Source organism: Nicotiana tabacum, chromosome 11 (assembly GCF_000715075.1).
Source record: "Nicotiana tabacum cultivar K326 chromosome 11, ASM71507v2, whole genome shotgun sequence".
NCBI lineage: Eukaryota > Viridiplantae > Streptophyta > Magnoliopsida > Solanales > Solanaceae > Nicotiana > Nicotiana tabacum.
In genome coordinates, this window is record NC_134090.1 from 145530667 (window position 1) to 145548856 (window position 18190).

General features: G+C 39.1%; 1 protein-coding gene across 1 annotated transcript; it reads left to right on the top strand.

The window, feature by feature from the left end:
* The first annotated feature begins 3145 nt into the window (after positions 1-3145).
* Positions 3146-16951, top strand: LOC142166039 (uncharacterized). Its single transcript, XM_075224449.1, has 6 exons — positions 3146-3231; positions 15044-15338; positions 15441-15751; positions 15829-16006; positions 16154-16290; positions 16873-16951. Exons 1-6 carry the CDS (start codon positions 3146-3148, stop codon positions 16949-16951), a joined length of 1086 nt encoding a protein of 361 aa, XP_075080550.1.
* Positions 16952-18190: the final 1239 nt, after the last annotated feature.

The following is an 18190-nucleotide window of genomic DNA, read 5'->3' on the forward strand; positions in this document are numbered from 1 at the left end:
ATGACTCCATATTACAGTCTGCGTACCAGAAATCCAGATAAGGAATTCTGTTAACCCGGGAGAAGGTGTTAGGCATTCCCGAGTTCCGTGGTTCTAGCACGGTCGCTCAACTGTCATATTCGGCTTAAATATCTGATTTTTATACAATTATGAGCTCATGTGCAAATTTTTAACTCTTTACCGCTTTTATTATTATATTTTTAAAAGAATGTGAACATCGTTTAAAAACATGTCTTTGGATTGCGTCACATAAAATGCACCCGCGATCCGGAACGTATTTTTATTCAATGTTTTGGGATTTGAATTTGGGTCGCATAAATGCGCACCCGTGTTTAGGAATGTATTATTATTAAAATCGTGCCTAAAACGATTAGCGTATTATTATTTCTGAGTAAGACCGTGAAATTCACTAAACAGTCCATCCCGAATTCTAAATATTCAATTAAACATTTATCGAGGGCCCCGCAATTGGTGCGTTTTATTGGGCGAGGCTCATCTCATTTTATTTTTAAAGGACAGTCCTAAAATGCCTACATTTTTCTATTAAAATTGTCTCTACAAAATGAAAGAGAAAATGTCTAAATTTATTTACATGCTTGAGTTGTTATAGATGGGTTTCGAATATGATTCATAAAATCTGAAAATGATGCAAACAGGACAGTCCGTTGCCACTGCGGGCCCAGGCCCATCGTGTATGACATAAAACTAGACCTGGGCCGTCTTATTCACATGTTACTACCTAGTTACATTATACTAAGCATGTTCTCAGTTTGTCAAATTAAAAAAAAAATTAGCAATCTAATTTTAATCCTAGACCATTTACATGCTGAAATTAACCAATATTATTTAACTAAAAAATATTCCTACCAAGTTCCTAAATGGCCTGTTCGTTTGATTTTTTGACTAGACGGAGTTACTACACCATTTATTTATTTTTAGGCAATATATAGATAGTTCATCCGTTAAACTATCATCGGATGTTCCACTATATATATTAAATAGCTACATGATTCTGATTTTTGCAAGCTAAATAATTTATACATACAAATAAAATTCAGAATATAATTAAATTAAATTTAGAATTTCAACTCTTCATTTTCGTATTCATGCTTCATATTTCGGTTTACAATAACGAGCGTGTCAGTTGTTTACCTGATATTGGAAGCAAAAGAAAAGGGAGATCAACAGAAATTCAGTAGCATAAAACAACAGCAACCCCAGCAACCAGTAACAACCAGCAACGAGAAACTTAGTGACAGATTTTAAAATCAAGAAAAAAATCCAGAAACACCAACAACAATCAACGGACAGAAGCAAAGGGAATCTTTTCAGATTTTGAAAGACTAGTTAGTGTTTAACCCTTAATTTCTGAATACGTATATCAGAATATTTGGATTGTAATCAGGTGTATACTATTCTTCTTTTGAATTTCCAGAATGTTTTTCTTTTTATTTTTCTGAAGTCTTAGTATTTTTCGGAATTTCCTCTCTCTTAAAAGTTTCTTTCTGTATTCTGTCTCTCCTTTTTTCTTTTTTCTTTTCTTCTGTATCTCCCCTCTTTTATTCTGTGTTCTTTCCGTTCTCCCTCAAATCTGATTCAAGTCCCCTCTTATTTATTTCCCATCCCAAACCCTTTAATCAATTAACAAAACAACCACTTTCTCCTACCAAACCCATTATCTTCCCACTCATCCCCCTTTTAATCTCACTACCTAATGTTTTGTCCCCCACTACATTAAATAAATATATCAACCCCACCCCATTACATCTTGTCCCCCATGCCTAACATAAACAATTATATCACCCACACCCCATTACATTTTGTCCCCCATGCCTAACATAAAGAATTATTCAAAATGTTCAATTACCAAACTACCCCTCCGACCTTATTGCAATTACCATTTTACCCCCATCAGCTATAACCAATCAATTAATCAAACTCAACCAAAATATAGCTAATAAGACCAATTTCTTAAACAAACTCAACAACAAATCATATGAACACAGATGAACAACATCAAATTAATGTGAATAAATTAACCATATTGGGAACCAATCCTGGTTAACTTAGACCAAAAATGGATGAGCAAGGACACAACAATATTAACAACACAATACATGATTCAAACTAAATCAACAAATCAAAAACCAAAACATAAACTCACATTAAATCACTGGATTAAAAAATGAACTTCAAACAAAGATGAACATGAATTAAATCTATTTTAACAACAAAACATGACAGATTCATACAACTAAATTCTTTTAGACAAATAACAAAACAAAACCGAAGAAGAAACAATTATGAATTTAAACTTGAATCTAACAACATTAACAATTTCTGAAAAATACATAAAACACATGAAACAAACTGAAGAAATAATTAATTAAATTTCAATTTGAATCTAACAAACATTAAACTAACAATTTCACATGAATAAACTGAAAAATTAACAAAACAATGAACACGAACAAAACAAGAATTTTCCGATTTTAGATTTGATAATATCAAAACAAAATACGGACAAAAGTGAAACTCAAAATCTACTAACCGGATCGAAATGACGAAGAACTTGAATGAGAATAAATCTGTCCGAACACGATTATCGCACCAAGACTGCGAACGACCTAACGGATCTTGAAATCAATGACGAACTCACCTTCCTTTTAACTTTGACGAACTCAAAACGACGATCGACGACCTCGACTAAAACTAGAAAAAACGAAATGGTGGCAGCAGCACAACTGAAACAAAATAAGTTGCTCGTCGTGGCAGCAACAACGCTGCAGAAGCAAGGTGTGTTTGGACGTAGCAGGCGGTTATTTGGACATGAGGGAGCTGCTGGAAAAGTTGAAGAAACGGCGAGATAGCAGCTACGTTTGCTGGGGTCGCTGGTTGTCGACTGAAGAAGATGAAACAATGGCGATGGGGTTTGGTTTCTACCAACTGCTTGGCGGGGCAGGAGGAAGTCTGTTTCGTGGTTGTTCCGGCGAAGAAGATGAAGCAGAAGGCAGAAGCAGTTGGGTCTTGAAACGAGTGGTTGACGACGAAGAAGTAATAGCCATTATATTTTCCGTTTGGATGCAGCAGAAGCAGCAGAAATGAGCTGGAAGCGAGTGGTCGTCGAGGAAGGCAATGGTCGTCCATGGATGTCAAGCTCAAGCTTGAGCTCGACAAAGAATATGAAGGAAGATGCATCCGGGTCTATTTGGACGCAGCAGAAGCAACCATGTACGTTGGTTGTTTTTGCCATGGATGTCAAGACGAAGCTCGAAGGTGGTCGTTTGGTTTTAATGGCGGACGGGGGGTCGGCTTGGGTGTGAAGGAGAAGACGATGGAGGCTCTGACAACCATTGGAGAGGCTTAGAGTTTTGGAGATGGTGAAGGAGAAGAGAGAAAGGGAGGGGGGGGGATGGATTTCTTAGGGTTTTAGGGTTTTGTTTTCTTTTTCTGTTTTTTGTTTTGTTTTGGGAAAAATGAAAAATGAAGAGGGGTTGGGTATTGGGGTTATGGGGCGGACCGGATCGACCCGTGTGGAGATGGACCGGGTCATGGGGAAGGTTGGACAATTATTTGGGCTTGTGGTTTGAAATCGAAGAAGAGGCCCAATTCCGATTTTTTGGTATTTTTGCTCTCTTTTCTTTTATTTTTCTAAAACTAAATTATAAAAATACTTAAATTATTATTAAGAACTAAATTAAGTTATAAAAGCGCAAATTAATTCCCAATAACAATTAACGCATAATTAAGCATAAAATTGTACAATTGGACATTAAATGCTAAAAATGCAAAAGATGCCTATTTTTGTAATTTTCAGTTTTTGTAAAGCAAACGTAATTACTAACAATTGTAGAATTAAATCCTACATGCAAAATGCGACATATTTTTTTATTAATTTAACAAATAAACAAGCACAGAAAAATACAAATAATTATCCAAAAATGTCACAAAAATTCTCAAAATTGCACACCAAGGAAATTTATTTTATTTTGAATTTTTTGGGAGTAATTCTCATATAGGGCAAAAATCACGTGCTTACAAGATTTGTATTAACAACCGAAGTTTGCAGCATCTGTTCAAGTAGAAGGATCTTAATTTGCATCAGAGGAGATGGTTAGAGATGCTGAAGGGCTATGATATCACTATTTTATATCACCTGGGCAAGGACAATGTGGTGGCCGATGCTTTGAGTCGTCGGGCAGAGAGTTTGGGGAGTTTGGCTTATTTACCAGCAGTGGAGAGGCCCATGGCGATGGATGTTCAGGCCTTAGCCAGTTAGTTTGCGAGGTTGGATCCTTTGGATCCCAGTCGGGTTCTAGTTTGCGTGGTTTCAGCATGGTGATGCTAGAGATGTGACTATTGGTGATGCTATCAGAGAGCGTCAGTTTGATGACCCTCATTTGCTTGTTCTCAAGGACAAGTTTTAGCATGGTGATGCTAGAGATGTGACTATTGGTGATGATGGGGTATTGAGGATGCATGGTCGGATTTGTGTACCCAATATTGATGGGCTTCGAGAGTTGATTCTAGAGGAGGCCCATAGTTCACGGTATTCCATTCATTCGGGTGCCGCGAAGATGTACCAGGATTTGAGGCAACACTATTGGTGGAGGAGGATGAATAAAGATATAGTTGGGTTTGTAGCTCGGTGCCTCAATTGTCAGCAGGTAAAGTATGAGCACCAGAGACCGGGTGGGTTGCTTTAGTAGATAGAGATATCAGAGTGGAAGTGGGAGCGAATCACCATGGACTTCGTAGTTGGACTCCCACGGACTTTCAGAAAGTTCGATGCCATTTGGGTGATTGTGGATCGGCTTACCAAGTCCACACACTTCATTCCTATGTGTACTACCTATTTTTCGGAGCGGTTGGCAGAGATTTATATCCAGGAGATTGTTCGTCTGCATGGTATTCCAATTTCTATCATTTCAGATAGAGATACTCAATTCACATCATGGTTCTAGAGGGCCGTACAACATGAGTTGGGTACTCGGGTGAAGTTGAATACAACATTTCACCCTCAGACGGACGGACAGTCCGAGCGCACTATTCAGATTCTTGAGGATATTCTTTGTGCGTGTGTGATTGAGTTTGGAGGGTCTTGGGATCAGTTCTTGCCTTTGGCGGAGTTTGCCTACAATAACAGCTATCAGTCTAGCATTCAGATGGCACCGTAGGAGGCTCTATATGGTAGGCGTTGTAGATCCCTGGTGGGTTGGTTTGAGCTGGGTGAGTCTAGATTATTGGGCACAGACTTGGTTCAGGATGATTTGGAGAAGGTTAAGGTGTTCAGGATAGACTTCATACAGCCTAGTCCAGACAGAAGAGTTACGCTGACTAAAAGGTTCGTGATGTTTCTTATATGGTTGGAGAGCGGGTTCTGCTTCAAGTTTCGCCTATGAAGAGCGCTATGAGATTTGGGAATAAAGGGAAGTTGCGTCCGAGGTTTATTGGCCCCTTTGAGATATTGCAGTATGCTAGGGAGGTTGCTTATGAACTTACCTTACCTCTTAGGTATTTCATGTTTCGATGAGTTCATCCGGTATTTCATGTTTCGATGCTCCAGAGGTATCACGGTGATCCATCGCACGTGTTGGATTTCAGTTTAGTCCAGTTGGACAAGAATATATCTTATGTTGAGGAGCCAGTGGCGATATTGGACAGGCAGGTTTGAAAGTTGAGGTCAAAGAACATTGCATCAGTGAAGGTTTAGTGGCGGGGTCAACCGGTCGAGGAAGCGACCTGAGAGACCGAGCAGGATATGCACAACCATTACCCTCATCTTTTCACTACTTCAGGTATATCTCTCTGCTCGTTCGAGGACGAACAGATGTTTAAGTATAGGAGGATGTAATGACCCGGCTGGTCTTTTTAAGAATTAATGCCCTGATCCCCTATTAACTGCATTCCTCGTGTTTGTTTCTGATATTGTGAGTTGTCGGGAAGATTTATTTGGAATTTCGGAGAGTTTTGGGACACTTAATCCCTAAATGAGAGTTTAAGTTTTAGAATTTAGATTGTAGTCGAAGCAATGTGAAGACAACCTCAGAATGGAATTATGTCGGTCCCTTTAGCTCCATTGGGTTATTTCAGGATTAGGGGCATGTTCGGATTGTGTTTTGGAGGTCCGTAGCTTATTTAGGCTTGAAATGCCGAAAGTTGAATTTTTGAAGTTTCCGGTTCGATAGTGAGATTTTTATATCAGGGTCGAAATGGAATTCTGAAAGTTGGAGTAGCTCCGTAGTGTTTAATGTGACGTGAATTTCAGGTCATTCGGACGAGATTTGATAGACTTTTTCATTGAAAGTGTAAATTGAGAATTTTTGGAGTTCTTAGGCTTGAACCTGATGTTAAATTGGTGTTTTAATATTGTTTTGACCGTTCCGAAGGTTGGGACAAGTTTGAATAATGTTTTTGGATTGGTTGGCATGTTTGGTTGAGGTCCCGGGGCCCTCGGGTGAGTTCGGGTGCTTAATGGAAGTTAAATTGGACTTAGGAAAATTTAATATTGGCTGAACCTGGCATAACCGCACCTGCGTGAATGGGACTGCATGTGCGGTTGTGAGACCGTGGATGCGGCCAGATGAGGAAAGGCTAGAAGTCGCAAGTGCGGAAGTGTCCACGCACATGCGTGGAATTGGTCACAGGTGCAGAAATGGGAAATTAATGAATTATCATAGGTGAGGTTGAGTTTTCGCAGAAGCGGGACCACAGGTGCAGTCCCTTGGCCGAAGAAGCGGATTTGCTGGGTAGAAAACAACACATTTAAAGGGTTTGAAATCAAAAGTTAGAAAATCGATTTGGAGCTCGAGAGAGGGCGATTTGGGTAGGATTTTGAAGAGGAAATCAGTGGGTAACGATTCCTAATCCCTTTCTAGTTGTATTCCTATTATCTAATCTTAGTTTTGTCATTTAATTTCGGATTTGGGATGAAAATTGAGGAAAAGTGGAGAAAAGTTCTTAGACTTAATTTTGGGGTTTTGATCTAGATTGTGATGTCAGATTGGAATAATTTTGGTATAAATGAACTCGTGACAGTATGAGGATTCTGAATTTGTAACTTTTACCCGATTCCGAGATGTGGGCCTAATGGGCATTTTGGTCATTTTTCTTAATTTCACGTATTATCTTAGATTTAATTAGTGGAATCAGTTACTTGAAGTTATATTTATATTATGCAATTGAATTGAATAGATTTGGGTCATTTGGAGTCGAGTACCCATGGAAAGAGAGTGGTTTCAGGTTGATTTTTGAGCCGGTTCGAGGTAAGTGGCTTACCTAACCTTGTGTGGGGTAACCCCCTTAGGATTTGGTATTGTTGATATTTGAAATGCCTTGTACATGAGATGACGAGTGCGTACTTGTACTAATTGTTGAAAATCCTATTTTTATAAATTAACTATAATTTTGCTTCTTTTCCTGTCTATACTACTTATAATTTAAGCTTACTATTTGCTTTGTGAAGCATGCTTAATTGAATTAATTGCTTCATTTTCTCAAACTGCCTTATTGGATTCTGTGCAACATGCTAGGTTAGAAGTACCTATTTTAACTTGGTATGAAATTGAATTGAATTGAGTGTTCTTCATGTTGCTACTGCGTGTTTACTTTGGGACTACGGGACGGTATCTCAGGAGATCCCCCCCTGCATGTTTACTTTGGGACTATGGATTTGTATTCTGGGAGATCCCCCTGCACTTTTAAATTGGAACTATGGGACTACACCAGGTAGATTCCCCCAACACTGGATATTTACATTTAGGACTACGGATCTGTATTCCGGGAGATCCACTGGATATTTATATTTTGGACTACATGACGGTATCTTGGGAGATCCCGGTTGTTATCTCTGTGTTGAGCTGTATTTCTGTCTGTCATTATTTTGTCTCTGTTGTAGTTGTTGTTGCTCTTTCTATCTTGTGTTACTTCTTACTGTTGCACTTAATTATACTATTTTATTCCATGCTGTTATACCTTGTTTTTCATTTAGACTCAGTAGGGCCCTGACCTTCCTCGTCACTACTTGACCGAGGTTAGGTTTGGCACTTACTAAGTATGGTTGTGGTGTACTCATGCCCTTTATGTGCATGTTTTTCATGTGCAGATTTAGGTACTTCGACTCAGTCCTACTACCCTTGAGGCGAGGCAATTTTCCAAAGATTTCGAGGTATATCTGCCGCGTCTGCAGACCGAGGAGTCCCTTTCTATTCTCCCTTAATGTATTAGCCCTTCTGTAGTACCTTTTGTTTAGACATTCTTTAGTTAGATACTTGTAGACACTCAAAAGCTTGTGATTTCATGAGATTTCGGGTTTTGGGAAATGTAGTTCCAGTTTGAGAGTTGTATTGTATATGCCGAGCAGTATCTTAAATGCTTTATTTTGACATTTTTCTACAGTTTTGGCTAATTTTATTCTGTTGATTTCTTTTCCACAATTTTTTAGGCTTACCTAGTCGTAGAGACTAGGTGCTATCACGACAATTCACGAAGGGCGAACTTGGGTTGTGACAGATGAGAGGAAGGCCAAGAGGCCTCGGGGATCTGGTAGTTATGGTGGTGCTCTTTCGAGGGGTCAGTTTCAGCATGGTAGAGGCTGTCCATTCAGACATGCTCAGTTAGCTCGCCCAGGTTATCATGGGGCGTCATCGGGTCATGGTTCTCATAGTTCTCATTAGGGCCATTCATCACTTAGTGCCTTTCTAGCCTAGAGTTCGTCTCGTGCTCCATCAGTTCAGGGCTCTTCTATGCCAGGTGCATCTGCTAGTCATGCTAGTGCTAGGGGTTCCCTTCAGTCCTCGTCTCTAGCACCAGGGAGTTGTTATGGGTGTGGAGAGTTGGGTCACATGTGGAGGCAGTGTCCTCGTCGTCTTGGGGGTTCATCTCAGCAAAGGAGTTAGCCATTAGCTTCAACGCCAGTTACTTCACCACCACCCACCCAGTCAGCTAGGGGTAGAGGTTAGTCAGCTAGGGGTCACCCCAAAGGGGGAGGTCGATCGGGTGGTGGTCTGGCCCATTTCTATGCACTCCCAGCTAGACCCGATGCTATTGCTTCAGATGCTATGATTACAGGTATTGTCTCAGTCTGCCATAGAGATGCCTTTGTATTATTTGATCTCGGTTCCACTTTTTCATATGTGTCATCATATTTTGCTCGTTATTTGGATACGCCCTATGAGTATCTTGTTTCATATGTTCGTATATCTACTCCGGTGGGTGATACTATTGTTGTGGACCGTGTGTACCGGTCGTGTGTGGTGACTATTGGGGGTCTGGAGACCCGAGTGGACCTATTATTGCTTTGTATGGTGGACTTTGATGTGATATTGGGATGGATTGGCTATCTCTGTCTCGTGCTATTTTAGACTGTCATGCTAAGACAGTGACATTGGCTATGCCGAGTGTGCCACGGATTGAGTGGCGAGGTTTGACTGAATTTGTCCTGGGTAGGGTGGTTTCGTTCTTGAAGGCCCAGTAGATAGTTGGGAAAGGTTGTCTTTCATACTTAGCCTTTGTGAGGGATGTCAATGCAGAGACTCCTAGTATTGATTCTATTCCTGTTGTGAGAGATTTTTCCGATGTGTTTCCTGCAGACCTGTCGACATGCCACCGGACAAGGATATTGATTTTGGTATTGATCAGGTACCGGGCACTCAACCCATTTCTATTCCACTGTATCGTATGGCACCAGTAGAGTTGAAGAAGCAGCTTCAGGAACTCCTTAATAAGGGGTTCATTCTGCCTAGTGTGTTGCCTTGGGGTGCGCCTGTTCTATTTGTGAAGAAGAAGGATGGCACGATGAGAATGTGCATTGATTACAGGCAGTTGAACAAAGTAACAATCAAGAACAAGGATCCTTTGCCTCTTATCGATGATTTCTTTGACCAGTGTTAGTTTGTATGACTCCACCAAACAGTAGAGTACCTGGTCCTCTATGAGGTTAACCAGAGAATGATAATAAAGCTATAAGTAAAGAAGATAAGAGATTTTTACGTGAAAAAATCCCACATAGGGGGATCAAAAAACCACGACCTACACTTGTAGGCTTTTAGCTTCACTAACTTGTAATCTCACTATTACAAGCCACTTTTCAATAACCATATTACAAAGACTTAAACTAACTTGGGATTCTCTCACCACAAGCCACTTTATAACTCTCCTAGTTATAAAGACTTTAAACTTATGACTAATCCTAGTCACAACATAAACTTGGAATTTACGGTTTTTTGGTTTTCCTAAGACAAAGCTTCTAAGAAAGCAAGATAGGAGATACAATGAAGAACAAATAACAAGATTACAACTCAACTACGGATATACATAAACTCATTACGAAACTGATCCTTAGCGGAGTCGTCTTCTTGTTCTTAACACACCAGTGGCTTCAATGCCGGATGAACACTGTTATGCTTGAGAGAATATCACTGAATGCACAAGTGAATTTTTATGTGCCTTGCACCGGGTTGTTATACCGCAAAAGACATCACAATGGATGGTGATGTCAATTCTTGATACATGCTTCTTCCCAATGAGAAGTGACTGTTGTACTGTCACTTTTGTGCAGTTGCATTCCAGCTGTATAGTTGACTTATACTTCTGTCAAAGAAAACTAAGGGACCAGGTCCCAGTTGTGTTCCTCTTTTGTAACAGTTGTGAGATAGTCACTTTTTGCTGTTATGTTCTAGTACAATTGACTTGTACTTGTGTCAGAGAACACTAAGGGACCAGGTCCTAGTTGTGTTCCTTTCTGTAAAGTTACAGACAATCACTAACTTGTACTTCTGTTGGAGAACCCTAAGGGACCAGGTCATCAGGTCCCTGTTGTGTTCCTCCCTATAGTTGTTCTTTCATTTGCTGGATCAGACTGGACATTATTCATTTGAAATGTATACTATGTGGGTCAGGTTCTCTTTCTGGATCTTCGTAATAAGTTTGTTAGATCATCAAAATATAATAAGCATAAGACAAAGATATTGAAAACCCATCAACCAGCTTCAGGGAGCGAGAGTGTTCTCCAAGATTGATCTCTGTTCAAGTTATCACCAGTTGAAGATTAAGGACTCAGATATTCTTAAGACAGTTCTTATGACCCGATATGGTCATTATGAGTTCCTAGTGATATCTTTTGGGCTGACCAATGCCCCAGCAGCGTTCATGCATTTGATGAACAATGTGTTTTGGCTTTATCTCGACTTGTTTGTCATAGTTTTCATTGATGATATTCTGGTGTACTCGCGTAGTCAGGAGGAACACGCAGAGCATTTGAGAGTTGTGTTGCAGAGACTGAGGGAGGAGAAGCTTTATGCAAAGTTCTCCAAGTGTTAGTTTTGGCTCAGTTCAATGGCTTTCTTGGGGCACGTGGTGTCCAACGAGGGTATTCAGGTTGATCCAAAGAAGATAGAGGCAGTTTAGAGTTGGCCCAGACCGTCCTCAGCCACAGAGATTCGTAGCTTTCTTGGTTTGGCGGGTTATTACCGCCGGTTTGTTCAGGGATTCTCATCTATCGCATCGCCCTTGACCAAGTTGACTCAAAAGGGTGCTCTATTAAGGTGGTCGAATGAGTGTGAGGAGAGCTTTCAGAAGCTTAAGACGGCCTTGACCACAACTCTAGTGTTAGTTTTGCCATCAACTTCAGGTTCATATTGTTGATACCCAATTTTTTTTCTATTTTTTTATATGCATAGATACCTTCAAAATAGCATATACATGCATATATAAGCGCTCACAAGGTTTTTATAATTCTTTCCATACTTTTAAGGATTTAAATTGATTTATTTCCTTCCCTTTTATTCTTAAAACCACAATAATTATTCTTCAAATTATCGTTATTGTAATTTAGTAATTTAATTTCTATACTTATGCCAAAATATGGTTAATATATTTTTATGCATTTTTATAAATTGCATTTGGTATTTTTTAAGCTAACAACAACAACCCAGTATAATTCCACTAGTTGGGTCTGGGGTGGGTAGTTTTTAAGCTAAATTACATATAATTGCAATATTAGCCTATTTAATGTATAATTATATTTTATATGCGTAAAATTGGTCCCCATATTTTTAAAGTGTTAAATATATACTTTAAATCATTTTGGTACATAAAATTATTTTTCAAGAATTATTTATTATTTATTATAAATTAATATAGGGAAAATTGGCTATTTAAATTGTAGCCCGATTTACATTTCAATTACATCCTAAATTGAACCCAACCCCAGCCCAATTTCCTACCAAATTACCCGACCCAAACCCTAAACCCGTATACCCGATCCAACCCAAACTAAATCTTGGCCGTTGATCTCCCAGATCAACGACACATATTAATCCTTTCTTTTTTTAATTCCAAAGACCCCCTAACCCTCATTTCCAAATCCCGTCGCCTCTGTATTCTCTCATATCTCAACCATTCTACCTAACCCTAGCTCCTCTCACCCGCCGACCTCCCTCTCCTGTCCTCTCCGGTGACCACCCTTCAACCCTAAGCCTCCAATGGCTCCTGCATTGCCATGCTCATCTTCTATGAGGCCTTCAAGGGCCCTGGGCCACACCGACTTGTATCTAGGGTTTGCTATTGGCTGTTCATGGCTACTCCGGTGTGATTTTGAGCAAAATCACACTGTATTTGTTACGATCTTTGAGTTTCTGAACATGTTCTTCTATCTCTACTTGGTTTTCTTCTGAAACCCTAATTTTTGCTTACATCACCTAGATCTGTACTATTTTTAAATGATTTGAGTTTGTTCTTTTGATATTTTACACTGTTCTTGAATCACTTTTATAAAAATCATCGATTTCAAGTATTTTTTACCTTCTTCTCAAACTAGGGTTTTCGGAACTTCTTCTACATTTTGTTTAAACCGATTATTTATGTTTAAAACTTCTATCTCTTGCATATTTTGACTGATTCTATAATTTTACTCCTTTTTCGACTCGCTTATGATGAAAACCCTAATTTCTTAGTTCCAATCTTGGGTTTCTGAGTTTTGTTTGATAACGTGTTAAGTTAATCTGTATGTTTATATGATTCTGTGATTTTTGCCCTATGTTTGCTTGTTAGGATTTCTAATTATGGTTATCCCTATATATTGTGTGATTTTTCCCTATTTTGCTCGCCAATGTTTCTAATTCTTCACTTCTCCTAATTGTATCATGCTTAGCTTACTAATTCGGACTATGCTCTACATGAATCCCTAATTTTATATATAAGATTCTTGCCCTACTTGACCTCTTAGGGTTCTGGTTTTGCTTACCATATGATTGTTCCTATAAAGTGGTGCTAAATCATTACTATATTCTATTTTTGAATCCTTGAACCTTTGTGATTGATTCTTCACTGATTCCGCGTGATATCTCTATTGATTTTTATCTTGTAGATTGTTTTCTGACCTTATTATATGGGCAATTATGCTATTAATTGATTTCTTAAGTCTTTCATTGATTGAAATATGTTGAACCTGACCTCTATTACCTATTGTGTACTTGTACTATACATAAAATATTTTCTTATTTGTCATGTTCAGTCATACACTTATTTCCTTCCTTATTTATCACTTGTTCTTACCGTTTGAGCTAATTCCCTTAATCAAAGGGAGTACTTACCTTGATTTCCTGACTGACTGATTTTGAGTTCCACAATTACTAATGGACTTTGATTTTTACCTTATTTGCTACCTGTTTTCAAGCTATATATACTCAATCTCTTATCAGAACAAAGACACGAACACTCTTGGTTTCAAAACTCTCTCTCACACTTAAAACTTTCTGCTCTCTTTTTGTGCTACTTACTACTACTCTAAGTTAGACGGCTGCAAGCCAAGGCTAATGATAGATCTTAAATGCTCTTTCCTGATATTTTGATGATCTAACAAACTTATGACTAAGAACCAGATACGGAACCTGGCCTACTTGGATTACTGCAAGCGTTAACAGATTTTAGCTAAAGATGGATTGCTACAGCTTCAGGAACTAGGAACCAAATAAGGACCTGATGCTTTTGTGGTTTCCTCATAGAAGTACAAATTCATTTGGACACAGCTGGAAATGAAGTGACCGATGACACTGTTTCTGCCACACTGCACCACAGTGTCAGCCCACTCACTCTCTAACCAAACAAAGTACTCACATCATTTCAAGTCATTTGATCAAGATGTACCAAATGTGCTTTATACAAAAACATCATTGGAAGAAGGTTTCTGTTTCTCATTCAAGCCTCTTGAAAAAAAATAGAAAAATCATCCTTTCAAGCTTGAAAAATAAGGTTGAACGCCACTATGGACCAGTTCCTAAAAGATTGATGCTTGTTGTCCTAGTTGAGTTGTAACCTTGTTATTGTACTTACCATATCTCCAAAATCGCTTATCTAGAAACATACTGATTAGGAATCCTCTTGTAAATCCGTAAACTCGTTGGGTGTATGTTTTGACTAGATTTAGTCATAAGGAAAAGTCTTTGTAATCGTAGAATTACAAAATGGTTTATGGTGATAGCATCACAAGTTAGAAAAAACCTTTGTAACTAGAATAGTCACAAAGTGGCTTGTGGTAAAGGTACCACAAGTTAGTTGAGTAAATTCTTTGCAATAGGAAGTATTGTAAAGTTGTTTATAATATGTAAGATTACAAGTTAGTGAAGTTAAAAGCCTACAAGGTAGGTCGTGGTTTTTTGATCCCCTTTTGTGAGATTTTTTCACGTAAAAATCCTCTGCCTCATTTACTTACTGCTTTACTAAGTGCTCTCAGCAGAATCTTGTAGAGGACCAGGTACTCTACGATTTAGTGGATCCATACAATCTAACAATTGGTATCAGAGCAGGTTCCTCCTATCAGGCTAACACCTAGGAAGGATCCTCATGGCAGCTCCACTAAATTTTGAAGAAGGTCAATCCATTTACCACTCACCCAAGTTTGATGGAAAATGATATTGGTGGTAGAAAGTTAGAATGCATGATTTCATCATAGCTGAGAATAGTGAGCTTTGGGATGTCATCTGCGATAGTCCGTTTGTAACAATCAAGGTACTAAATGAATTTTCATTTTCAATAAAAAAAATAGCAAAGAATACACTGAAGCAGATAAGAAAGTGGTGGAGAAGAACTTTTGTGCCAAGAAAATTCTGGTATATGGTTTGGAACCTAAAGAGTACGACAGAATCTCTACACACGACACTGCTAAGGAAATATGGGAGGCTTTGCAAATAGCTTATGAGGGAACTACACAAGTAAAACAAGATAAATCTGATACTGATGATAGTTCCACGATGGCAGTTGAAGGCGAGGAGATTGGATATGACTCAATGCTTGCTTTGATGGCTCAACCAGATAATGATGAAGACAATGGCAACAAAGTGGTAAACTTCAGGGATGTTCAGAAAAATCTGAAATCCTATTCTCCAAAAAAACTCATGAATTTAGATGATGTTTTAATTACTGCTTTTTGTAGTCTTGCGGAGGATAGGGATTCCTTGTTCTTAGAGCTAGAAGAATCTGAACATACTAGAGAAGACTTAGTGGCTGCAATTACTGATCAAAAGAAAAACATTGAAATTCTTAGAAAAGAAAAGAGTGATCTCTTGGCAGAAACTGCAGACCAAAGAGAACTAATAGTAAATCCTTTGACTAATTCAAAACTTGAATGCTCTGAAAGGGGAAATGGGATAGTTAGTGAGGAATATTTTAGGCTTGAAGATGAGGTGAAAGCCTTGAGATATAGGATGTTTGCTGAAATTGAGAAAAACGAGCTCCTCCAAGCCAATCTAGAAAAGTAATAAATGATCTTGAAAGGTCTCTAAAGTGGACCTGGTCCTTAGAAGCTATCACTGCCTTGCTCACTAATGACAGTGAAAAAGGGCGGGGAGCAGGGTTCCCAAGGGAGAAAACTCCTCACAACCCTCACAGTAAGAGCGCCACTACATCTAATAACTGGCCTCGTACCCAATGTGGGAACATTGGGCACTTCAAGGAAGGTGTCCAGGCCAAGAATCAATCAATACCAAAAGATAAAGCGGCTGCTGAAACTGTGACCACAAAAGAGGGACCAGGTTCTACTCACAAGAAACACACATTACCTACATGGACTAAGAGAGCTCTTATTCATCCTCTTGGTTACTACAAGGGACCCAAACTTGTTTGGGTTCCTAAAACTAACTCCTAATCATTTGTGCAGGGAACAGGGAAGGGAAGTGGTCAACAATGGTTCATGAATAGTGGGTGTTCGAAACACATGACTGGGAACACCACAGACTTTCTTTCACTGAAAACCCTGCAAGGAGGGAGTGTATCCTTTGGCAACGGCAAAAAAGGGTACATTCTGGGAGTTGGAAAATTTGGGAAGTCACTCACTCACTCTATTGAAAATGTGTACTATGTCAATGGATTTAAGTACAATCTCTTGAGTGTCTCTCAAATTTGCGATAAAGGAAACAAGGTTGAATTCTTGTCCAAAATATGTACAATCACTGACCTTGTGACCGGTGAAATAGTTCTGGTGGCCAGAAGATACAAGAACATCTATGTTGCTGATATCGAATTCTTATAGAGTGGTGATCTGAGTTTTCTGAAGGCAGTTGACAATGATGCTGAACTATGGCACAAAAAACTGGGCCATGCAAGCCTTTCCCTTCTGAACAAACTAATTCAGAAGGACCTGGTCCATGGTTTGCCAATGTCACAATTCAAAACACAAAAAGTCTATGATGCCTATGCTAGAGGAAAACATGTAAAGTCCTCCTTTAAGTCAAAAAGAGATGTGAGCACCTCAAAGCCGCTTGAGCTCCTGCATAGGGATCTATGTGGACCTATGAGGGTGCAAAGCAGAGGAGGAAAGAGATACATTTTCGTAATCGTGGATGACTATTCCAGATTTACATAGACTCTGTTTCTCAGAACAAAAGATGAAACCGGTGAAGTATTTGTGGCCTTTGTGAGGAAAATTCAGGTGAAGATGGAGTCTAGAGTTGTATGAGTTAGATTAGATCATGGGACAGAATTTGACAATATCAAATTTGATGAATTCTAAAATGAAAACGACATCACTCACAACTTCTCAACTCCCAGAACTCCACAACAAAATGGAGTAGTAGAAAGAAAGAACAGAACTCTAGAAGAAATGGCAAGAACAATGCTGATTGGCAGTGGACTTCCAAAGAACTTCTGGGCAGAAGCTGTCAACACTGCCTGCTACTTAGTGAACAGGGGCATGATCAGATCAATTCTGAACAATACCCCGTATGAATTACTGAATGGAAGAAAACCCAAGCTGACTTACATAAGAATATTTGGATGCAAACGCTACGTTCTCAACAATGGAAATGATCAGCTTGGTAAGTTCGATACCAAAAGTGACGAAGGGATATTTCTTGGCTACTCTTCTCAAAGCAAGGCTTACAAGATATATAACAAGCGGACTCAATGTATTGAAGAAAGCGTCCATGTTACTTTTGATGAATCTCATCCATCATTTGAGAAGAGTGCTGAGGAAGATCAAGATGGAGAACCCTTACTTGTTCCTGGTGAAGTCATTAACATGACAAATGGAAAGGCAGACATGATGAGTCAAGTGAAGGAGCCAAATGAAGATAACGCTGCCTCATCATCAACAGAAGCAAGCATTTCATTTACAATCACTGAAGCCGAGAAAGAGTGGTTGATGCAGTTCAGGAACTCCACTGGCATCTGAGAGAAGGATAGAAGAAAATCAGCCAAACATACCTTCCTCCTCTCAGAATGAACCTCAGACATCTAATTGGAGACATCAAAGTTCTCACCCTATAGACAACATAATCACTCCTCTAGATTTCGGAGTTTAAACCAGGTTAAGAGCTAGAAATTCACTTGCCTTCTTAGCCTTTCTATCCCAGATTTAACCCAAGAACATCAAGGAAGCCTTAAAAGATGCAGATTGGATTACAGCCATGCAAGACGAGCTACATCAGTTTGAGAGAAATAGTGTGTGGCACCTGGTACCCAGACCTCCAGATAGAACCATTATAGGAACCAGGTGGGTATTCAGAAACAAGCTCGATGAACATGAAATTACCATAAGGAACAAGGCCAGACTAGTGGTCCAAGGCTACAATCAGGAGGAAGGGATTGACTATGATGAAACATTTTTTCCAGGGGGTGCGACACATATACCGTGTATTGTGATGCTTCGAGAGTTGTTATTGGGTATGCATTAATACAGTAGGGTAGAGTTATTGCT